At 41.5% G+C, this 23,810-nt stretch overlaps 1 protein-coding gene across 14 annotated transcripts in view; it reads left to right on the plus strand.

The window, feature by feature from the left end:
• The first annotated feature begins 479 nt into the window (after positions 1-479).
• cdk5rap2 (CDK5 regulatory subunit associated protein 2) overlaps positions 480-23,810 on the plus strand; it is a 32,822-nt gene continuing 9,491 nt past the window's right edge. For 5 of the 14 annotated variants that reach the window (XM_035183918.2, XM_035183925.2, XM_035183919.2 and 2 more), the window contains exons 1-29: positions 9,120-11,045; positions 11,192-11,308; positions 11,414-11,533; positions 11,615-11,707; positions 11,876-12,094; positions 12,231-12,401; positions 12,540-12,650; positions 12,729-12,866; positions 12,989-13,168; positions 13,280-13,474; positions 13,566-13,757; positions 13,984-14,095; positions 14,194-14,333; positions 14,763-14,879; positions 15,022-15,165; positions 15,283-15,395; positions 15,510-15,649; positions 17,349-17,489; positions 17,597-17,706; positions 17,866-18,003; positions 18,505-18,585; positions 18,731-18,912; positions 18,997-19,327; positions 19,422-20,958; positions 21,142-21,243; positions 21,658-21,806; positions 22,352-22,758; positions 22,894-23,126; positions 23,492-23,543. In XM_035183918.2, the coding sequence (XP_035039809.2) occupies positions 10,026-11,045; positions 11,192-11,308; positions 11,414-11,533; positions 11,615-11,707; positions 11,876-12,094; positions 12,231-12,401; positions 12,540-12,650; positions 12,729-12,866; positions 12,989-13,168; positions 13,280-13,474; positions 13,566-13,757; positions 13,984-14,095; positions 14,194-14,333; positions 14,763-14,879; positions 15,022-15,165; positions 15,283-15,395; positions 15,510-15,649; positions 17,349-17,489; positions 17,597-17,706; positions 17,866-18,003; positions 18,505-18,585; positions 18,731-18,912; positions 18,997-19,327; positions 19,422-20,958; positions 21,142-21,243; positions 21,658-21,806; positions 22,352-22,758; positions 22,894-23,126; positions 23,492-23,543 (6,785 nt within the window). In that variant the 5' untranslated portion in view covers positions 9,120-10,025. Of the gene's footprint in view, positions 668-1,620; positions 1,638-3,784; positions 3,841-5,555; positions 5,618-6,399; positions 6,511-6,932; positions 7,010-7,163; positions 7,288-7,624; positions 7,804-7,916; positions 8,065-8,243; positions 8,298-9,118; positions 11,046-11,191; positions 11,309-11,413; positions 11,534-11,614; positions 11,708-11,875; positions 12,095-12,230; positions 12,402-12,539; positions 12,651-12,728; positions 12,867-12,988; positions 13,169-13,279; positions 13,475-13,565; positions 13,758-13,983; positions 14,096-14,193; positions 14,334-14,762; positions 14,880-15,021; positions 15,166-15,282; positions 15,396-15,509; positions 15,650-17,348; positions 17,490-17,596; positions 17,707-17,865; positions 18,004-18,504; positions 18,586-18,730; positions 18,913-18,996; positions 19,328-19,421; positions 20,959-21,141; positions 21,244-21,657; positions 21,807-22,351; positions 22,759-22,893; positions 23,127-23,491; positions 23,544-23,810 lie in introns of those variants that run through there. The other 9 variants (XM_035183926.2, XM_047344588.1, XM_035183932.2 and 6 more) reach the window with 6 other exon arrangements.

Consider the following 23,810-nt stretch of genomic DNA (forward strand, 5'->3'; position numbering starts at 1 on the left):
CACTTTTAAAAGTTGTAAAGTGTAAACGTGCTGCACATTTATTCTAAACTTACGGTTTTATGTGACTGTGGCGATCTGCAATAAATCAATAAGATAATAAAGAGTCCTGTGAATAAACATACATTTGATTTGAAAAGCATGTTGTCAGAAACCCTGCACGGTTGTAAACAGAGCAGACATATTTCTGAAGTGTTGCTTTTGGCCAATCGCTTTGTCCCAGAATACACCAAGCGTGATGCTGCATTTCACAACACTGGACAATTAACATACCCCGTGTTTTAAACTGTCATATCACATTTAAATATCATTTTTAACCACTACACAAATGGAGATTAAAATAATGATAACACGGGTGCATTATCTTTAAATGTATATCGGTATTATTCCTATTCTATAACGTATCTACTGCGCGATTTCAGTGATTTGAAATATTTCCCACGCAGCTTGAAGGCAGCACCAGTTTCCAACGTGCACACTGGTGACGTTTACCATCTCATGATGGCGGTAGCCTGGACTGTTTTGAATTCCGTCCCGCTTTTCGAACTTTACGTCGCGTCTCGTCGGTAGAATGTCGCATTATTCCTCCAGGAACATATAACAAGTGGACCGGTATCATGGACTCATTCGCGGGGGACGACGTGACGCTCCCCGTTGATATCAACGGAAGGTAAAAACAAACGAACAACAGTGTCTGGCGAGCTAGCGCTAGCATGTGTGAGCGGTGTTGTACGTTGAAGCTAACACACTAATCCCAAAACACTAGTTAGCGCTGCTCGGGGCCCCGACTATTAACTGAAACCACACCGAACTACTAAAGTCACTGTTCCTCAGCTATACAATGTTAATGAAGGAAGTTACTATAGGTGTATCACCAGTAATAAGCTACATGTATACTCTATTTGGTAGGTTTGTTAAGGTTACGGTTAATAGGAAATCACTAGTTTGTTCATCTGTATTGATGTCTGACATCTGGAGAGTCCACATCTAAAGTTGTGTTGCTATGTATGTGTTGCTACCTAGCTATTTGTAGCATCAATTTCTATATGTATTCAAAAGGAACCGAATGAATGCTAGTTCTCGTAGCTAACTGAGAAGTTCGCAACCCTTGCCCTTAGGTAAGTTTGTGTTTGCAGTAGCGTATTTGACAGACCATATGGAAGTAAAAGACATCATTCTTTGTAATAATAATCAGCCAACAACCCTGATTTAAAACAACAATAGTTTTTGTGATCTAGGTCTCATTTATACCAAAAACAGATGTCAAGTTTTATAAAGAAATGAGAGTTGTGGATCAAAATCAAAATAACCTTTCCTTTACGTTATGCACACAAAGTGTTGTAGCTACATTGGTACACAAAGCATGTCATGTTTAGGCTGCTTCCTGATATTACCGTTACAAATCATATGCAGAGCTCATTGGACGTCGCTGTGAAATCACCACAGTCAGTAGTCGAGCTGTCACACAGAGAGTGAAAGAAAGCGGAAATGATCAGAGCCAGTTTTTCCAGCGTTGTTCAAACTGCAGCAGCAACGTCTCCCTGCACCCTTCGCACAAGACGAGGAGTTAACTTGTCATATGTGTTTTGTATTTTCTTCCCTGCGTCCTCTTCGTGACATGAGGGACGAGTGTGATCGTGGTAGGTGAACCATGCAATGCTCGCTGTGCTCTCCAGTGCTGATGCTGGATAGTGTTTGCTGTATATTTATATAGTCTGTAGCTCTTTCTGCTCCACTGAAACACTAGTCACGTCGGATCCCTGCGTTAAAGTTTGTAGAGCACTTATTTAGGCTGCTTTTTAAATGTCCTAGTCCAGCTGTGTTGTGTTGTGGGTACGAGTGGTCATCCAGATGGTTAGTGTGCCTCAGTAATCCAAGATGTTAGCTGATATGTGTGGTGTAAATTACTTATTCGGTAATTCTGAAACCTGACTCACATCACTCTTTTGGTTTCAATAATATGGCAGTGTTGTGTGCGCTGAGGCTTCACTTAATGTTGTTTTTAAGTCATCACTGTAAGTGATATTGTTGTGAGTTGCTCTCATGTTTGCCACCAGCAGCTGAACAAAGTGAGAGAAAAAAGAGGAAGTCACTGTTTACAGGAGCTCACATTGTTTCCACTGAGTGCAGGAGGGGTCTGTACAAGTGCAGCACTGGTGGCACAGACGTGTTTTAATGTCATCACTTCTTCATGAGAATATTTCATTTGGGAGGAAGCTTTATCACATGTTGATTTTCAGTGCTTTTATGCTTATCGTGACCCTCGTTTTAGACTTCTTCCTGCCCTTTAACACAGGAAGGGGTTGCTTGGCATGTGAAACATCTATGATGCAATAATTCTCAACACATTTTCACCGACCTTCAGCATTCAGTGGAGGGTTATTTGGCTCTTGCTGCTATTTAATCTCCATGTTTTGTTTTTTGTTATTGTATCAAATGGAATATTTGTCACTTTTACATTTCAAAGTCTTTTTTAAATTTGACCACCACCAAAAACCTGAATACATGTCCATGGTCTAAGTATTTTCAGTTGAAATTATTTGTAATGTTCTCCGATATGACATGTTGCTTCATGTGGCTCTAAGTTTGTAATGTGCAGGGTGTTGAAGCAAAACAAAGGTGGGGAGGAGCTCTGTCATAATGCAGTCTGACACCATGGAAGTTATAAATAATAGTGTGAATCGAGCAGGGATATGTCCAGAGTCACAAAAAGGCCAGAGAAGAGATTTTCTATAAAACACACCAAAGAGCAATGTCGTTTTTAAAAAGTCTCAAGTGACGGTTATAGACAAAAATTCTTACATAGATGTAAACTTTCCTACCATGTTTATTTTGTCATTTTAAATCAGTAACATTTTACACAAAGAACAATCTGCCAAGTTCTACGTACAAAGAATATCTCACTAAAAGAAACGCTAAACAGTCGATCTTTACTGAAAAATATTGTGAACCAGATGAGCAGCAGAGCCGCTGAGCTTCCGGTGCCAGGGGAGGTACGGGAGGAAGTTGTTCTATGAAGGACATCATATTATTAGTCACAAAGGTCGGGGTCAAGGAACACGAGCCTGGACTCCAACAGTGCATGTTTTTGTTGTGCAAGTCATTTCCCTTCTGAAGCTGATTTAGAAATATTCGGCAACTGTTATTAATAATATAACATTAATAATTGTCATCACTGCAAGGGATACATGTGTGTTGTGTTCCTTTAGTGTCATTGTTGATCCACATGTGCGTTGCTGATGTTTGGTGCATTGTACCGTGTCTGTGAGTGACACCACTGTCCCGTCACTGTGTGACGCTTCACTGACCAGAGTCACAGTAGTTTACTTGTCCACCAATGAAAGCATTCTTCGTCCACTGCTCTGTCTGTTTTTCTCTCCTCCTGTCTGACATGAGAGCTAGGCTGCCACTGGCACATGGTCTCACACTCTCAGCCTCACACAAACACACGCGCGTGCAGACACACACATACACAGAAATGAGGCTCTGCCGGAGTGGATGTAAATGAAGCGGAGAGTCATTCTTAAGCTATTTATGGAGTGTCCTTAGGGCTCAGTGAACTTGGCCAGCGTGAGTAATGCATTGCATAAAGTCCTCGCATTGGTGTTTTTCAAAAACCATAATAATTAGAGTATATGGGTACAGTTGAGTTAGGGAGCGTGCTTTGGTTTCTGTGATTTTTTTTTTTATTATGAATTTTCATCTTGAATGTGGCTGAAATGTAACAGTGACCTCTTTTATTCTTAGTGACTTGGCTGCATCACTAACATAATGATTTTATCCCCAGCTGCAGACTGCCAGACTCCATAGATGCTGGAGAATATTCTACAGACAGCATGACAGGTACAGTAAAACCTTCTTTTGTTCTCTTGTTGTGCTCTTTGTTGCTCAGGTGTGACCCTCCCCAGTGTATTAATTAATACTGCTGCTGATTCGTTGCTATTACCTCCCACACTTGTCTCCAAAGCTATAATGAGGGATTGGCTGGATGATCTTAATGAGCTAATCCCATTTCTAATTCACTGTCATGCTTTTGTTGTGTACCAACAATATACTTAGGGACAGGCAATAGAAACAAGCCAGTAAACAACTCATTTATAGATATAGGTGAGCGTCTGTGGTTCTCTGTGGAGTCAGCTGCGTGTGTAAGGCAAAGGGACGTCAAGGAAAACATTGACCTTTGCAGCATTATGATCAAATCTTTGAAATGTTTTACTGAAGTGGCTTTGAAGTAAAAATGTACATGCCTGGATAATATTACAATCTACAATGTGATATGATATATATGTGTCAAATATTTAGTAGAGTTTACTATATGTAGCTTTCGGTTTTGTGTGTGTGAGTGCGTGCGTTGGTGCATTTGGCTATTGTGTAAAATGTTATAAATCAATGAACAGTATTGTATTATTGCAATATTGGATTTTCATATTACTTTTAGTTCATTGGGATGGAGACCTTGATCTGTCAAATATTTTATTTGCTGTATTTATCATAACAGAACATTTGGACAGTAACAGAAAATGTACTGTATGGTGATTACAAATTTACCATTAAATCAGCTTATTGCAGATAAATCAGTACTTGTGCACTTGTTGGCTGATCTGTAACAAGAACCCTCATTTCAGACTTACCAAGTTAGGTTTGAGATCATTTAGAAAGTGTTACCCTTTCATAATGTTGTTTATCAGAGAGCTCTGGCAAATCTTTCAACTTGTCCTGACCAGTATGTTTCTAAATCACACTTAATAAAAACATATGGGTATGGTAATATATCCTAATGAAAAATTGCGTTTAGAGTGAAAGAAGACTTTATCTATAAAGATGGTGTCTTAAGTCTTGATTTTCTAATAACTGACTTGTTTCTGCACATACCTACTTCAAACAATATTCTGTCTGCAGAATCTTGGATAAGGTGCGTTCTGAAAAGACAGAATATCCTTTAATCACTGAACTAGAAACAAACTGACATTTCCATCCATTGCAGCAAGCATCTTGTTTTGCTCCTTCTATTGTCTAGCTACCCATCTTTTATTTTTGTTAACTCTTTTATTTTCCTCGATACTGGCCTCAGTAGGTCTGTCACCACTGTGACCCAAACTAGATTCAGCTATGAAGAGAGAAATCGATTTACATTAAAGACATGAGAATGCACTGAAGGCAACAACGACATAAGCAACATATCTAATTTAGAAATAAAACCTACATCACAAGTAACCCATACTGCACATGTGAGGAGCGTCTCCTCTCAGGCCATCACACTATGAATCAGGAGTTAGTGTTGTGAAATGTGTTGACGTGTGTAACATGATCATCTGTGGGCTGCCTTCAGCTGGTGTGAACAGGGCAGTCCTCCAGAAGTGGTTTCATCTCTGACGCCTCAGCTGTAACGAAACAACACTACTTTCTCTTTCTATTTATCTTTCAGATAAACAGAATGAAGAAAGCTGAGAGTATGAGTTGTTCTTCTAAGCAGAGAAGATTCTCTATGTCAAAGAGTCTACATCGAACAGTAGATTTGACTCAAATTAATCAAAATGTAATTCTTTGTTGATTTACAGCGCCGTCCTTTCCTGAAAAGATGTCGCCTATCAAAGCTCTCACCATGAAGGACTATGAGAATGTGAGTTATTTGTATCAGTCATATAAAAGGTTGACTAATGATAATCACTTATAATTGTGATTTATTTATGAATGGGAATGTAATACATAGAAACACTGAGATTGCCAGTATTAGTTTCTGCAGTCAACTTTACCTCACCACAACAAAACAGGGTGTTACTGATTTATTAGACCTTATCCTCAGTGTGACTAAAACCAAACCGTCCTGACCATTTATGGAGATTTGGTGATGAAAAGTGGTTGTAGGAGGAGGAAATACTGAGGTGGCCCGAAGCCTGTATTTCAGCATTTGAGTGGAATGCATGCTCAGATTTTTGGCGGCCCTGTCCGGCTGTCTGCATGATTAGAGCTTTAAGGAGGGGTCTAGACTTCTACCTCCTCCCTTTGACTGTCAACCCCAACCCCCATTACCAGATGTATGCTGTTCTGAGCCTGGAGCACAATGATGCACAGTCCACTTCCCGCACATGCACTCTCAAACACACGTACAAGCATGAAGGCCTCCCTTCATTTTAACAATAACCATACACACTCTCCTTTTCTGCCATGTAAACATGTCGTCCTGCTTTTCCCTGCAGACAAAGTGCTTCACTTCTTTTATTCTTTGACCCAAATATTTGACTTAACCTTGTTTTCTTATCATTTTATTTGATATAAGTAAAGGAAAGTCAGATGAGAGTTTAGATTAGATTGAGGCGTAAATTTGAATGTAACATTTGCTAAATATATTATCTTAGATTATTTTCTTGCTTATTGAAATGTTTTTGGTACGTTCATCTGCAGCAAATCACAGCTCTGAAGAAAGAGAACTTTAACCTGAAGCTGCGCATTTACTTCATGGAGGAGCGCATGCAGCAGAAATGTGACGACTCCACCGAGGACATATTCAAAACGGTGTTGTATTTATTTTAATATGCACAAAATATGCACAAATGCTCTAAATCTTAATTATGTATACATGTTTGTCTTTAGGACCTTGTGTTTCATGTGATTCAGTCTTTCTGACCAAAACTTAATGAGATAACAACTTCACTCAGCTGAGTTTTGCTCACCTAAGTCCCAGTTTTATTGGAGTGAGATGTAAGCCCATTGGAATCTAACATTCTCATTTGGAAAACTTGTGTTTCTTATCTTCTCATTTCTTCATGTGAAGTGTAGTGTCATGTAAGAATGTTATCTTTATGTGTAACCTCCAAGCTAAACCTCTAAGGGGTTATTGATTTGGTCATATTAACAACCAACTCACGTAGATGGATTTCTTCTTTGTTATGGCTCCAGATCTGTGATTAGTGCTGTAATGAACTGTCTGTTTACAGAACATTGAGCTGAAGGTGGAGTTGGAGTCTATGAAGAGGGAGCTGGCAGAGAAACAAGAACTGCTAGTGTCTGCATCGTAAGTATTGTTCCCTATACAGTCCCACTGTCAAAGATCAATCGCAGCTACATTCACATATGGTGTCATTTGACTTGGCAGACAAATGTCATGAAATCCCAGAACTGAAATTGTACTTTCCTGTAAAACCTAATCTCCATTTGAATGTTTTTAGGAAAGCGTTGGAAAGTCTGGCTGGTCGAGAATCAGGAGAATCCCAGCGTGCGAGAGAAAAAGCTCAGAGAGAGATGGATGCCCTCCGAGATGCATTTAACAAGAGGATAGCTGACTTAGAACAGGTGAATCAAAGAAGTTGTTTCGGCCTACTGGAGTTGCGAATAATGGTCGGTTTTGTTAGTTGGTGTTACTTGCCACAGCCAGTATTATAGTATTACTTTACTATACTCCCTGAGAGCACTATTAGGTTTTTGTTCCTCCCCCTATTAAGTGCCGTCTCTTGCTTTCAAAGTCCTTAGTCTTATGTTCGCTTGTGTTGGTGAACATAATCTGCAGAAATATTTGTCCAAATTGTTCTAATGCAAGTCCTGGTAGTCAGTAAGTAGTACAGTAAAAAGTTATCCAGGTTTGAGAACTGCCTCAGTACATGTCTTACTTTGTGTTTTTGCTTCATGTCAGTGTCTGCAAACAGCTCAGGAAGAGGTTGGGGAGATGGCCGCCATTGCTGAGCAGCAAAAGTGCAAGAACATTAACATGGAGAAGCAGCTCCAAGCCCTGGGTCAACCAAGCACCTTAACCCCTATCGCAGTCCCCAGTGCAGTCCACGACCTGCAGCAGGCCCTGCAGGAAAAAGACATGTACGGACACAAGAGATAATCACAGACACATTCATGTTTTTCTTAACACAGACAGATACAGGTTTTTTTCTTTATTAAAAACTTATTTATTGTTTTGTTTTTCTTCACAACAGCTTTATTGAGCAACTCAAGATGACTGTAAAGAACCAAGAAGCTTGGATCAATCATAAGAAAAGTTCAGATCAACAGATGGATGCACCGTCATCTGATCATCTTAAACAGTTGTCTGAGCTCATTGGCAAGAAAGACCAGGAACTGGAGGTATGACTTCTATGTCTTGATTTAATTTTGCAAGTTTCCTCCGTAATAATGTCAAAACCTTTCATTTGATAGAGCTAAAAAAAAAAAAATTCTTCAGCCAGTAAACAACTGAAACTTAGATTGAGCAGTACTTGAAATCTGAGAAGACATCTGTTTGACCTTTAACTGTTTTTTTACAGGCACTGAGGGACGAGCTACATAACAAGGAGGACAGAGGACTACCTGACCACCAGGTTGGTGGTGTTTGAATATTTCCTCTATAAATCTGTGTGTCCTTTCCACCAGTCCATTTTTCTGAGATATTTGGCTTTGTTACCAAAGTCTTTCCCAATGAGAGACTTTTTATGTCAATCAATGTCATGCTGTTTTTCCAACAAACCAAATGCTAACTCAAATGTGTGAAGTCTGTCAAGCTCAATCATTCACACCAACACATGAAAATAGGCTTTGTTTATTGTTGTTGGGCCAGAGCAGGCGCTGTCGACTTCAGAGGATGATCACTGTTGTTTTTAACCCTCAGGAAATGTACTTATATTTTAGGTCATATTTTATATCTAGCTGTTTTTTGGCTATGTGTTTTGAGCTTTTTGCTCCATGAATCAGTGAGGTGGCAGAGTGCTCCCACTTTCTTGGGGTTTTCATTTGGGCTTTAATCAGTTTTCTAACATTTGTTTCACAGTAGGAACCTTTGACCATGATTATAACATGGGAAAGGAGGGAGTTTGATGTAGCCAGAATTGTCTCTTAAATCCACGTAATAGCTGCTGTTTCCACCATTGGTGCTGTTGGATCATAACCTGTTTTGCCAGACATTGGGATTGATTGGATTGGTTTGTAGAGTAATCTCTCAGCATCCCATGATCCTTAAACGGCTTAGTAAACCTGCAATGGTGTATTTTTAAACCATTATTTTATCTCTGTCTTGGTATTCTTCATACTTGCTATACGGTTTTACATTCTATGGGTTTGGCGGTTGAATTTTATGACACACATCCTGAAGATTAAATATGAGCTCAGTTCATTTGATTGATATAAGTATTTTATTGCATCATTGATGTTAAATGTACAAATAACTTAGTTTATCACTTTAGAAAGCTTTAGAAATTTGGCAGGGCTGGTTGAAAATGGCCATTAAAACACCATGCAGGCTAGTGAAAGCAATGCGTTGTTGATGTTCAGAGTGGAAAGCTTTTAGTTGGTCAGTGTCCATGGTTCTTCATTAGGCCTTGGCGTCTGGGCTCGGGTCACAGTGTTAAGACTGGATTACCATGCTGTCTGGAGATGGTTCCTCTGAGGGTTATTTATGGCCACCCTTCCCCATTAAAGAAAATGCAACAGTGCAAACTTTGAGTGTTTGTCAAAACTGAATAAACAAAAGAATGTGCTGCATGTATTGCAAACGATTTTGAATACAGGACAAAATATATCTACCACTAAACCTGGGACATGCTAGAACTTCCAATTGGCCTATCTGTGAGGTGTAATGGAAGGTATGATGGCAGTGGTTGCCAGAAAACACCTACTCTAATCTCAAAGCAGATTTATAGATGTACTGCCAGGCAGGTGGTCTCTATATGGAATGATTTGCTGCTGCTATCTCTACCAGTCCCTTAGACAGACACCTGTATGGAACCAACATCCTACCAGATACTAAAGGCATTTCGGAAAAGGTTTCAGGAGATGGTCTTGCACTGACCATGACACAGATCAATGCAGCGGCCCTGGAGGATTTGATTTGATTGAATGCGTTGGAGAGAGTGGAATAGAGGCGGGAGCAGGGATTATTAAAGGCTTAGGGCTTATAGTGCTCTGTACTCTGCGCTTCTCTCGCAGATGCAGCGAGAGGAAATGATAGATGGCTCTTCCATGGCTGGCAGGCTAACGACCATTTGGTCACTGGACAGTTTGCATCTCAGTGAGAGGCTTTAACTTGTTTTAAGAGAGCTAGAAAGGAAGGTGCCATGAAGGACCGATGTCGTATATGTGGTGCCCGTCTGGCAGGCAGCCAGTGTCGCTGGATCTTCAGCTCATCAGCACAGAGGAAGCTACAAGTGATCTTGTCCCATGTCCTGGGCTGGGCGGTGACTCGCGATGGTCGTGGCGAGTTCCTCTGTGGGAAATGTGTTTTCCAGTTGGAGAAGGTGGTACAGTGTGACGTTAACATCACCCAGCTGCAGGAGGACCACAACAGTCAGATCCAGAAGCTGCATGCGGAGAAAGAACACATGAGCCAGTGCATCGTCCACATCTACAACAAAAACAACCCAAGCTTGGACAAGAGTGTTGGGGAGACCACTCACTGGAAGTCTCCATCCAGATCCTCTGGGGTGGGCAGTCCTGATGAAGGACAGCATCTTGGTGAGATTGGACGTGGTCCCTCTGGGAATTGCATGAGAAGGTGTGTGAGTCTGGACAGAATTGTTAGTAGAGGAACAGTCTCAGGGCGCTCAGGCTTCAAGAGCAGCAGGCTTGGGTCAGGGGCAGGGCTTGATGGCTCTATGAAGAGCTTTGGTCTCAGAGGAACACGCCAACGTTCAAAGAGTATGTACTTTGACCTGGTCCAACGTAAAGGCATACTACCCAGATCTGGATTCTCCACATCCCTGCAATCCTTGAATCGAGAATTTTCCTCAGACACTTCTCCAGACCCTCCACTCAAACTGAAACTCGCAGAGGCCAAGGTGTTTTCTGCCAGGCATGGTGGTGCCACTGGTGACCCAGGAGGAAAAGTCCAGGCCAGAGCACTGCTCCGGAGGTCCTCAAATCAACCATCTTTGATCTCTGACTTGATCCAGCTTTTACGCTGCATTTCCAAGCAACCGCTCACTGCCCCTGCAGGAAGCCACATCCCTGTCCTGAAGAGACTAAGTACTGGCCAACCCAAACCTGGAGCAATGCGCAGACACAGAGAAGCAGAATTGAAGTCTCTTCATGATCTTACAGAGGAATTTGATGATGAATATACCTCTGTCAGGGTGGAGGTAGTTTTTTTTATATTTTCAGCTTGGCAAACCACTGTAGCTCTGGTAATGAGCTGTGACAGGCAGCAGCTTTGTTGCTTAGCTTAGCTAGCATTAATTCAATGTCCCTTTCCTGTGTTTGTGTGCTGCCTGGATTTGCTGAGAAGAGTGAGGTTAGCCGATTGGAGTCTGTCAATAAACACCTGACTGAAGAGCTCAAACAGACAAAAAACACCAACGAGAAGCTGACAAAAACACTGGAGGAAATCCAAACTCAGTACAAGGTACATATAGATGACCAAATACATAAAGAATATTTAAAAATTGCCAAATACTTTTGAATTATGTTTTTTTTATAACATCCCTTATAATAATTTTTACATAAACAGGCCCTGTCAGGGAAGTTGGAGCAGAAGGACAATGAACTCAGCTTGGAGGAGAAAAATTCTCTGAAGCGAGACAAAACAATCCAGGGGTTGACTCTGGTCCTCAGAGAAAAGGAAAAAGAGGTAAGGTTCTTATCACAAATATCTGTTTGTCTTTATGATGCAATGCTCTAACAGCAATCTGTCTGTCTCTGTATTGCATAGATTGCAGAGCTGTGTCATGAGATTGAGGACAGGGATGACGCTCTAGCTAAGGCTAGAGAGGCAGCACATAAAGCTCAACTACAGAAATACCAGGCAAGCACTGCACCTTTTTATGGAGATCTCAACCTTATGTATAATAATATAAATGTTAATACTAACTCCTTGCTCTGTGTATTAATACACATCATTGCAGAGAGGTTAGTAAAAATATTGCAGTCTCTGTATCTGTAAAGATAAATATTTGTTGTGTATCTTCCCCAGGGAGCAGAGGAACACCAAAACCTATTAATGTCAAAACAAACAGAGCTGTCCCAACTCCAGGGGGAACACCATGTCAAAGTGCTTGAAGCACAAAAGCTACAGCGTGCCCTGGACAGAAAGGAGCAAGAGCTGGCTGACTTGCAGCAGGCAAAGGACCAACTGGAGGTAGAACTGGAGGACCTGCAACAGCAGAAGAAGAAAGGAGACAAAGCCCTGAATGTAAGACAGCAGGAGGACAGTAGTTCTCTAGTGAATATTTCCAATAAAGCCAATAAAGCACTGTCAATCCTCTTATTATCTAACTATGCCCATACAAATATCACCTTTTGTGTGTATTATTAATTTACCCCTCCAGGATCTTAACAATCAGCTGAAGAAGCTAAGCGGTGAGATTGGGGAGAGGGAGAGTGCTCTGGAGCAGCAGTACGAGGAGCTGCTGGATCAAACCAATAGAAGAGTGCAGGCCCATGAGATCACCATCCAGCGGCTCACATCCACCCTGGCTGATAAAGAGCAGCAGCTACAGGTGCAACTCAAAAATTTTACATTTTCAGATCAAAATAATAAATCTTTTTGTTTGTATTCATATCTTTTTCCCATTGGGATATCTGCAAGTGAATACATGCTGTTAGTTTTTTATCTTGTTTTTCTTTGTGTTCATAAGGAGTACATAAATATGGTCAGAGACTTTGAGCAAAGCAAAAGCCCAGGAGGAAACGACAATGTGCTTTCCAAGCTGCGGCAAAGACTGAAAGAAAAGGAGAAGGCTCTGGAGGTACACATTTCTTCTGTGTAATCTTCTCACCATGGTGACTATAATTAGATTCTGACATTCTCTTGTTTGCTCTCTCAGCAAGCGCTGGATGAGAAGTTTGCTGCCATTGAAGAGAAAGACAATGAGATTCACCAGCTGCAGCTGTCTCTCAGGGAGAAGGAAAGAGACCTGGACAGGCTAAATAACTTGCTATCTCACAACGAGGAAACAATCAATGTGTGTAGATATCACCATGTTTGATCAAGAATCAATATCTAGAGTCTAGAAATTTGACTTTTGCCTTTGTAATCAGTAAAGACTTTGTTTTGATTCATCTCTACCTATTTCTCTACCTCTAGAGTTTCGATAGTCTGATTAAAGAGAAGGATGTGGAGCTGCAGCATCTTGTAAACACACTCAAGAACCTTCAGAGAGCCAAGCAAGATGTAGAAGATAACCTGAACAGGTCACTGAGAGAGAAGGACTCCATCATCAGCCAGCTACAGCTCTCGCTGGAGGGCAAGACAAAGGACATGGAGGTTAGTTGACAAATATGTCGCTCAGATGTGACTTGACCTGGTTGATTATCTTCAGGCGTGTCTGTGAGGCCATTTTCTTTTCTTTATCTAACTCTGTCTTCTTGTTTGTAGGAAATGGCCAAATCCATGCTAAGCCAGTCACAAACTAATGCACATGACCTTGCTGAACAGATGGGCCAGAGGTTAAAAGTCACAGAGGTTATGTTGGCTGAGGCTGTTAAAGCCAGGGAAAGGCTGGTTGCAGACAATGAGAGTGCCGTGGAAGGTCTGTTGGCTACAATCAGCAGCAAGGACCAACTTCTCAAGGTTAACATTTAAGACATCATAGTGATTGATTTGGGGCAAATTTATTTACAGAATATGCACAGCAATTTGTTCTGTTTTTTTGTCTGCGCAGGAGTCTGCTGAACACTACAACCGCATGTTGTCGGAGCGTACACAAGACATTCAGCAACTGAAGAGGCAGCTTTCTGACAGGCAGCAGGAGCTTGCCACTGCTGACAAGCAAAGCTCTGTAAGAGCCCAGGAGGATTGTTTAGAGACTGCAAACCTCCGAGCACTGCTTGCTGAAAAAGACAGCCTCATCAACGTAAGTTCCTCCGGGATATAACGGTGTCACTCATCTGTTAAATGTGCTTGACTTAGATGCCTAACAAGGAAAATAAATAAAAACTCTCAACGGGAATAACACATACTCCTTTCCTCCATTATGATTTCAAATCACATTGTGGCCTCTCTCTATCTGGTTAGATTTCTGGAAAGAGTTTATATACATGGTTGAGTGAGAAAACTTTATACCTTTGTAAATTTTGCAGAAACTTCTGCAGCATGGTCAGGAGAGAGACCAGTTTCAGGCAGAGCCGGATCGTGTGTTGGAGCTCAGACAAACTATCCAAATCATGCAGGAGAAGTTGGAAGAGAGGGATGGTAAGGACTTAAGTCCTTATTTAAGTTGTCCACTGGATATTTTTAAGATATTGTACTTGTCTGTTCTACATTTGATTCTTTTTTTGCCTCCACTGAAGCTGAGCTGTATAGAAGGAACGGTGAGGATAATGTGGAAAACGTTCCACTCTCCAAGAAGACAGTCGTCATCCTGAAGACGGAGCTAGCACAGAGAACTGAGGCACTGAACAAAGCCCTGAAGAGGGAGAATGAACTGAAGGTCAGTTGGTTATAGGGATGTCACTATTCCAAAAATGTGGTAGTTGATACAGATGCCAGGAAATGTCTAGATTCTCGATACCCAATTCGATACCAACGAAAAAACCACAAAACAATAAATTAAATTTATTTCAACACACAATGTATGAAGATAAGGTATGGCTCAATGACTAAGACAACAACAGATGCTGCACACACACACACACACACACACACACCTATATATAGGGCAACTGGAGTGCAAGGCTGCAAGCAGTAGGTTACTACAGTAGTAGTGACAGACAGTTGAAACATGTATTTAAAATGCTAACCTTATCAGGGTTTCCGCTAGGATTTTTTTAGCTGCGGGAACATCCCTAGTTATAAAGGTTATAAACATTGTTCCAAACAAATGTCTTAATTTATTCCCCTTCATTACTTTTTTATCCAGATCTCATTGGCGGAGCTACAGTCTTTACTGTCTGAGCTGGAGGGTCGCAGTGAAGGTCAGACTGCTAATATTGATTCACTGACTTCCACTCTGAAGACCAAGGATGAGATTATCAATGTAAGGATCCCCCCCATTCACAGACTCCACCTCTCTCAGTGAAAGATTTACCAACTTTGGATAAGCAGCTTCTCTTCTAATTGCATTTGAACTCCATGAGGTCTCTGACATTTTTCTCATGTTTTGTTTTTTCTTTGAGAAGGTTCTTCACCAGCGCCTCGGGCAGAGGGGGGACAGTCGGGGTGATCATATGCATAATCAGGTTATTGGCTCTGGCGTGGAAAGATCATTCCCTGGACTCCCACAAAGAGAGAGAACCATGATCGGTGGAGACAGCCAGCATGAGGTAAACTAAAAACATGAAATAAAACTTGAAAAAAACAAATAGATATAATAAATACAAATCTAAATATTTTAATGATTTAACATTAAGAGCATCTCTTTATTTTCTGTCTCCCTTAAGGCTTTGCCCAACCTTATAGCCCTGCAACAGGAACATGATGCTCTGAACAAAGCCCTGAGAGCTGAACAACAGCTCTACTCCAGCCTGGTCAGGACTGTAAAAGAGCAGGACAGGTGGGGATAATGGTCACAGTAACTAAACATCATTACAACAAATGAGTGAAAATAAAAACATTATGTTGAGTAGGTACAGTTTATTGGTGTTATTAATAATTATGTGTTTTGCAGTGCCCAGCGTCTCCACGCTCTGCAGCTGGAACTGACTGCAGTGCAGCTCCTCAGGCAGCAGCTAGAGGAGAGCATCAAAACTAATGAGGAGCTCAAGGATGACTTGGAGAGAGAGATACACAGAGCCAAACTCGGAGAAGGTGCAGTGCAAACACACTGGGTGCTAGATGACAATGGGGAGTAAAAACAAAAGAAAAGAAACATAATAAGAAGAAAGCTTATGTTTAACACTAAATCACGTAGATATATCCAAAACATATATCCATAAATCCAATGGGATAGATACACAAATATGCCTTTCTTCATTGTCCAGTGTGTTTACTCAAAAAAGACATCCTGTCCTCTGTGTCACTTCATTCTGCATGAGCACCTGGTCCCTTCACTCGTCTTCTTTGTTCTCTTTCTGTTACTGTTTTTACATCATCACATTATCATCTGCCTGTCTCTGTCCATACTAGAGCTGCTGTTTTCTCTGCTGTTTTCTCTGTCGCTCTTCAAATGTAAAGGCCTCACACTGTCTCCCATTTTGTCTGTGAATAAAGGCTGCTGTTGGCCTCTTTTCTCTCTGTCTCTCGCTATTAACATCCTGTCTGCTTGTTTTCACTGCTCCATTAAAACATTTGTCTGTTGAATGCATCAGCTTTCACCACTCTGATTAATGACCCAATCCATCCAACCATCTGTCACATGAATTGGATTCAGTGGCATAAGCATTTCATTATATAAGAACTTTGTATGGTATTAAAGGTTTTTATACTGATATAGAATGATTCTATCGTATCCCACTATAGTGTAGCTCAACTGAAATTGATCCTAACAAAAAAATCTTAACATTATTCTCGTTAAATTTCCCTAGAGATCGATAAAGTATCTATCTATCTATCTATCTATCTATCTATCTATCTATCTATCTATCTATCTATCTATCTATCTCTTTCTTTCTATTTCTCCTTCTCCTCTCTCTCTCTATTTAATTAAGTTAGTGCTTTAAATGTAGTGTCACATCAGGACGCAGTTTAAAGACTAATGAAAAGCGTCACTCTATGCTGAGGTAGTCGTCTAAGCCAACTAAGTGTCTGTCTGTGTCACACATGCATGTGTGTGCATGGCATGCTCATACCCCGCCCCTGTCTGAAAAGAGCCAGGTGTATAAATAGGTCAGCTGTAAGTAACAGGCCCATGTGCCACATTTACACTGAATATGCAAAATAGATGTAGCTATAGTAATTACCACTGATTAAGTTTACACCTTTCTTGTTTTTGTTTTAAAATCAGTATTCTTTATATAATGTCTGCATATGTGTGTGCATGCCATATGGGGACAAACACAAAAACAAGAATTTCTTTGTTTTGTTTTTTGGTGTTTCTATGTGGCTGCAGATTCCACACATGTCTTTATGCTCTGCAGCGTTTTGACTCATCAAATTTGACTACAAGCATTCACAATTTAAATAATGCAAATATTTGTGAATTTATTACGCATTTAATAACCATGTCAAAATTGATCAAAAACAGTTTCATCCAAAATGCATATTAATTTTATCAGTGATTAGACACAGAACTCCATTTATTCGTATCTAATATTTGTGCTTCCTCGCTAATCTTTTGATATCTGTTGTTTTTTTATCATGGTGAAAACTATTGCAATACAAAGTCTAACAAAGTTTTAACTGCAGATGGTACAGCATGTAAATCATTGTTAACTTAAAGCTAAACCATTCTGATTTATTGATACATTAAATAACTTTACTGCACTGTAATATTGTTACCTTGCAGAGAAATGTACTGTCTTGTCACCCCAAGACATGGTTGCATGTAACCCTCTGTGTATCTGTTCAGGCATGGACCTCACTGATCCTAAAGAAGTCGAGAGCATGAGACATCAGCTCGAAGACGCACAGCGCTGGAATACCTCTCTGCAGGCTCGCTTAGGAGCAATCCAGAACCGTGGAGGAGGGGTTGGTGGGGCCAATGATGGTGGTACGAACAGAGAAAAATACACTGGATTTTACATAACAGCTTGTCCTGAAACAGTTTTTGAGAAAAAAAGTCTTTCTGTGACCATAATTATTTTTTCTGTGCTTCAGGCGACACTTTGAGTTTCATTGGCGATCAGACTTCCTACATGAGTATATGTGTGGGGGAGGGGCAGGATGACAGCTTGTGTCAACTCTCTCCACAAGCGCTAAAGCAGAAGGTAAATTCCTTTTTTAAACTCAAAGAATTATAGAAAAAAATAGTCTCTTAAAAATGATTACTAGTATCTACAACTTTAACAAATTGGCATGGTATGTCATCAAAGCAGTAGGAAGACACTCATACCAGTGGATGAAATAATAATGCGTCTGTGCTTTAGGTGCTGGACCTGCAGGATTGTGTAAGCAGACTACAGACTGTAAACAACGACTTGCACAGCCGACTGTCGCTGCTGGAGAAGTCAGAGCATGATGCTTCCAGCAAGGGGGGAACAGACGTGGTCAGCCCCTGGAATCAGGTTAGAAGCCACAAATGATGGCTGCAATTTGAGAGAGTTGAGACTTCAAAGTTTATTTCCTAAATCTAACAATAACGTTCACTTTTTTGACATTAATCAGCAATATGTTTGTACAGTATTTCCACATTTAGAAAATACTTTAGTCATTGTCTAACATCCATCTTTATTAGCTCTTTTCTAACCTTTGAACCTACACCTTGACCTCTGTTACTAATGTATCTTTACTTTGTGGAATTATATCTGTTGTTTCTCTAACACGTGTCTCTTGTCTGTAGTAGAAAATAGACCCTCTTTTTCTCTCCTTCACCTTTCCTAACGAGTCCATGTTTTGTTTTTTTTATCTCTGTGTCCCATAAAATGGTCTCTCTTCGCCATGCCACATTAGACACGTCATGCCATTCTGCTGTTGCTGTGCAGTGTTTTATGGATTCTGTTCCCACATTAAGTTTTTCTTTTACCAAGCCATGTGTGTCATACTCGCCTCCCATCCCATTACTCTAGCAGCTAAAGAAGACGCACAGTGACAGGAAGCATCACCCTGGTAAGGACAAAGAGAGCCAGACAGACATCAAACTAGGACAGGTATGAAACACACGACCATTTAATATAAAGAGATTTTGAACTATTTCAGCTAAAGCTAAGTGTAAATATTCTGGGGTTTTCCCTTTTTCTTGTGACTTAAGATCATATTTCTAAACTACATATTTCTCAAATATGTCATTTTTAGATGGTGTCTGGAAAACAATTTGGTAATGAGAGTATGGACAGTGGCCTCGGCCAGAGTAGAGAACATCCTCAGTCTGGCAACAACACTTTGGACACTGGAGAGAGAGCACAGAAGAAAGGAGATGTAATGGCACTAAAATCCCTGCTGACTGATTGTGGGGCTACATCAGTCTCACACCTTAGGTAGTTTGTTTTCTTTAACAATCCAGAATCCTTCTCATTTTCACTGTAAGGTTCAGTAAACTGATCAGATATCCATTATTGCAGAGAGAAGCTGCTCAGACTGACATCAGAAAATGTGGCGCTGCGGGGTCTACTGAAGGAACAAAAATCTGCAGAGTGTAAAGAAAAAGAGAGCACGGATGCCTCAGGGAACAGCAGTGATGGACAGGCTGAATTGAGGCAGAGTATGGAAACACTGCTTGTCGAGGTGTCAAATGAAAAGGGAGAGAAGAACTCCCATGAAGTGCCAGATGGAGAGACTCCTGTCACAACAGAGGTAGTTGTCAGCACTGCCGGGGGGATGGAGAGGCCAAAAACTAAAGGACCAGGCCAGCCACACATCGAGAGTGGAAAGCAGGATGTCACAAGGCATGGGGTAAGTACTGCAATAGTAATAGAAAGACACACCATGTTTCCGTCTGTTTAAAGTCATTTTTAATGGTTGCTTTTTCTGGTTGCTTCATTTGTAGGCTGGTCTCAAATCTCGCCTTCCTGTTCCCGTGAGACTCAGAGTGGAGACTGGCAGTAGCAGCAGCAGCAGCAGGCAGTCTTCTAGACCTGAGCACCTGAGAACTGACGCACTTCCCAACCCTCATTCAGATGATGTGTTTGGGTCTGATCAGCAATTGCACGCAGACGCTGACTTCTCAATATCTCTCCAGCAAAGCACTTCCACTTCACAGAATAGCAGTGGTCCAGCAGGGTTGGACAACACCCAGGCTGACTCTGTGCTTTTCACTCAGCTGGAGCTCCTCCACCAGGAGTGTCAGGAGAAAGAAGCCCTGATCAACAAGCTCAGTGAGCAGCTTGCTGATTGGGAAGAGCTCCACACTCAGCTTCAGGAAAAGGAACAGCTTAATCACCAGTATGTTGAGGCCCTACAGGCTGCAGAATCAACTATTGCTTACCTGACCGCCTGCAGTCTGGACAACCAGGGAGGATTTGGGTCACACACCAGTTTGGGAGGAGGTTCTGGTTCTGTGGGTTCAGATGCTGCCCTCCACAGTCGATGCATGGAGCTGCAGAAAGCCCTACAGGACAAGGAGGAGCTTAACAACCAGCTTATTGAGCTCGTGAACATGGCAGAGAAAGCCATCACCTGCTCCAACAGCCAGGAAAAGAATCCAGAAATCAGGGATCTTTGCATACAGATAGATGGTGCCCTACAGCAGGTAAATGCATCCGCAAACAGAGACAGCCTAAGAGGTGTTTCTGGAGGCACTAACGCCTCAATGCAGGAGATGCAACGACACACAGACTCTTTGCAGGAGGCACTTTGGGAGCAGAACAGGCTCAATGCAGAGCTGAGGGAAAAACTGAGGGATGCAGACGCTGCTGCAAAACAGGGCTACAACAGTAACAGTGCTGGCCAGGATGGTAAACGTTCAAGGCAGATAGCAGCAGAGAAGGGCTCAGAGGAACACGATGGGGCAATGGGAAGTTCTGGTGACACTAGTTTAACTCAGGATTTGACAAAAGCTGTAATGAACTGCCTTAGTGCAACTGAGTCTGCCATTGCCTCTCTAGCAGAACACTGTACAAATCCTGGATCCTTGACTTCTGCTAGATCATCACAGATCACCTCTGACCTGCAGATGAATTTAAACAAACTTCAGAGAGCCCTGCAAGAGAGGGAAGAACTGGGAGAATCCACCCAGATAAAAACAACCAAATCCAGCAGCAACTGTTCCACCGCTGCAGCTGGTACAAAGGGACAACTTACCAGAGACCTCCATCAAAATCTCTGTCTCCTCTGCAAGGTCTTCACTGATCTCTCTCACAGGATGTCTGAATTGCAGACTTCCTTAAAAGAAGAGACAGGCCATAGAGAGGAGAGCGAGGCCCACAGGGCAGTGCAGGATGGAAAGGGATTACCACCAAATGTTCAGGCCCAGCTAGAGTCTCTCCACAAGGCACTGAGAGAGAAGAAGAAAGCATGTAAAAGCCTGGAGGAGAAACTAGCCACCGCTCTTACCGAGACAACCTCCCCTCAAACTGCACGGAAAGGTGGGTTAACAAATGCAGAGATGCTTCTAATAATTATACATATATATACACATATACATATACATGTAAAGTTAAACACTTTCATGAAAGCATATTGTTCAGGAACACCATAAAGGAGAGAGACGAGAGTGTACGCATTGAATGTTTTCTTCCTAACCCAAAATATATTGCTTCTAATGCCAGCTCTGGAGCAGGATGACAAAGGCGTGCAGGTGGATTTGCAAGACCTGGGTTACGAAACCAGTGGCAAGAGTGAGAACGATAGGGAAGAGAGCAGTAGCACAGGTAGACGGCCTCTAGACAGACTGCATGTCTGTCTGCTGAGTGGACACTAATCTCAAATTCTCTTGTTATGTCTGCATGAGGAGTGAACAAAGGCAACTGAAAGATATTGTCTTTTACCTTGACAAGAGTTTTCTGTTTGGGTCTCATAACCACACAGTCTCTCTACTGGTTTTAACCTGGTATTTCTTGGAACTTTTCTTTTGAATGGGCTGTTAATATTCTACAAATTCTTGCATGTTTTCACTCTGAAGTTTGGGAATGTCTTTCCAGCACTCATTAACCTCTCACTTTTATTTATTGTCTGCTTCACAAGTGATTTTATTTACACATGGCACTTTCACCTTGTTTCCCACGACATCAAATGTTTTTTCTGTTCCTTATTTGACCGTTTCCGTGTTTCCCTTTTGTTGCCAGATCTAGAGGTTGGTGTGAACCCGAGTTGTAGTGCCTCCAGCCTGCCTTCCCTGCTGAAACACGAACAGGCCACCTTCTCCTCCACTGAAAACCTGGACTCAACCTCCAGCACACCGTATCCAAGTTCCCCAGCTCTCAGCTCAGCCAAGGTATTCAACTTTTTATTCGCTAACTACAATTAACAGATCTGTAACTAGGCTTAGCAGGTCTGTCAAATTTTGTGTTTCTCTATAAGTTGAGTGATGTGCAGGAGGCCATAGTGTATAATAGTGTGTAATAATATGCAAAAGTGTAAGAAATGAATAAACAGTGCATTTGATTCCTTGAACGCGCACCGCAATCATTAGCATATCCAGCTAACTATCATATTAAAGTAATTGAGCATTACTAAGGCCAAGGAACACATCAGTAACAAAAAAGATAGTTCCTATAAGGTACATTTTTAAATAGCCTATAATAGTTTTGATGAGTTTTTAATAAACTACAGAAACCAAATATGTAAGTGTATTACTATAAACTACATTTGTTTGCTGTGAGATTGGCAGGTCTAGCAACAGTAACTAATTTGTACAGTGCTTAATGGATTGTTAATCTACAATTAACACATAACAATTACATTTAAAGACTGTTAGTCTTAAATTGTATAATTGTGTGAAAAGATTGAATTATTTAACCTTCTCCTATGTGTTTTCAGGTCAGTCTGAAAAGCCTTCAGGTCTATGACGAGTACGGTGTTTCTGAAAATCCTCTCCAGCTTCAGGGACAAGTGAGAGAGCTGAAGGTCCAGCTGGAAAACCAGACCAAACTCATCCTCCAAATGCAAAACCTTCTGCGTAGGAACTCCCTCTCCAGTGACCTTATTGCCAACGCCTCTGACCACTCTGCAGTCATCATGGATCAAGAAGGGACACAGAAACGGGAGCGTTGCCAGGATAGTAGCTACAGACTTGTGCAGCAAAGGGAGAAAAAGGAGGGAGAGAACCAGGCGATGAAGGATAAAACCAGCTGTCTGAATGTGGACCAGGAAAGAGAGAGGACACTGAACAAAAGCATAACCGAACAGCTGCCACAGACCCGCAGCCGCTCTGCATCACCTGCCCGGTCAGCACTCTTTTACACTGCATTTATATTACACTGAGTAAAAACTGCACAGTCACTTTGTAAAACAAGATCTTGACTCATTTTGTCGTCTTTGGTGTTTCTCTCTTGCCTGTCCTCATTCTGTCTTCTCCACAGACTGGACTCCCTGGTGCAGTCACAAGCCAGGGAGCTGTCACAACTGAGGCAGCAGATCAAGGAGAGCCGGGGACTGGGAGCCCTGCAGCGCCGACAGCTGGAGGAGCTGAGCAATGCCTTCAAGGAGCTGCTGCAGGCCAGCAAAGTCGACTTCTACATGGGGGAGGTGGTCAAAGAGCAGCTGGACAAGAGCCTGAATCTTCTGGACAGGCTGGAGGGACGGCTGGACAAAGGTAGCTGCTGCTGTGATGGTCTCTGCATCTGTGGTCTTCTGAGAAATGTTTCTAATCAGAATCACAGTTAATTATTTTATCATAGTTATTCATGATGCACTATTTTGCCAAAACACACAAAAGATCCAGCCGACACACACTCATAATCAGAAGGATGTTGGAATCTCAAACAAATGGGCAATATGTTACACCTAAACTCAATATTTAGCAAAACACAAGGCAGGAAAGGAATCAGAGTTGTATAAATACAGACCTATTATGGTTTAACAAAGAGAAAGCAGAGACAGTGGAAGACAAAAGTGCAGTCATTCGTAACTGATTTTTACAGACAGCTCTTTGACAGCATCTTTTCCTCCGTCTGCTAGGAGAGTCTCATCTGGATAATGAGGATGTGGCGGCTCTGGAACTGTCTCGCAGGTACGTCTCAAACTCTAATACTGTATTTCCTTATTGATGACACCATAATTCATTTAATTTTATAAAATTTGCTTAGGACTAGTTGAACAGTTTTGTAAATACTTTTATGCTTACTGGCAGAGAGCAAGAGCCAGAAGCCACAGGGGGTAACAGGCTCTGTCCAAAATAAAGCCCAGCACACAACCATGTCTCAAACCCAGTTATCATCTTTAAACTTCACCTTTTGTTTGAATTAAGTATGAGATGTGAGCTTTACAGGTGCAGACA

This window comes from Hippoglossus stenolepis, chromosome 18, assembly GCF_022539355.2.
Source record: "Hippoglossus stenolepis isolate QCI-W04-F060 chromosome 18, HSTE1.2, whole genome shotgun sequence".
Lineage (NCBI taxonomy): Eukaryota > Metazoa > Chordata > Actinopteri > Pleuronectiformes > Pleuronectidae > Hippoglossus > Hippoglossus stenolepis.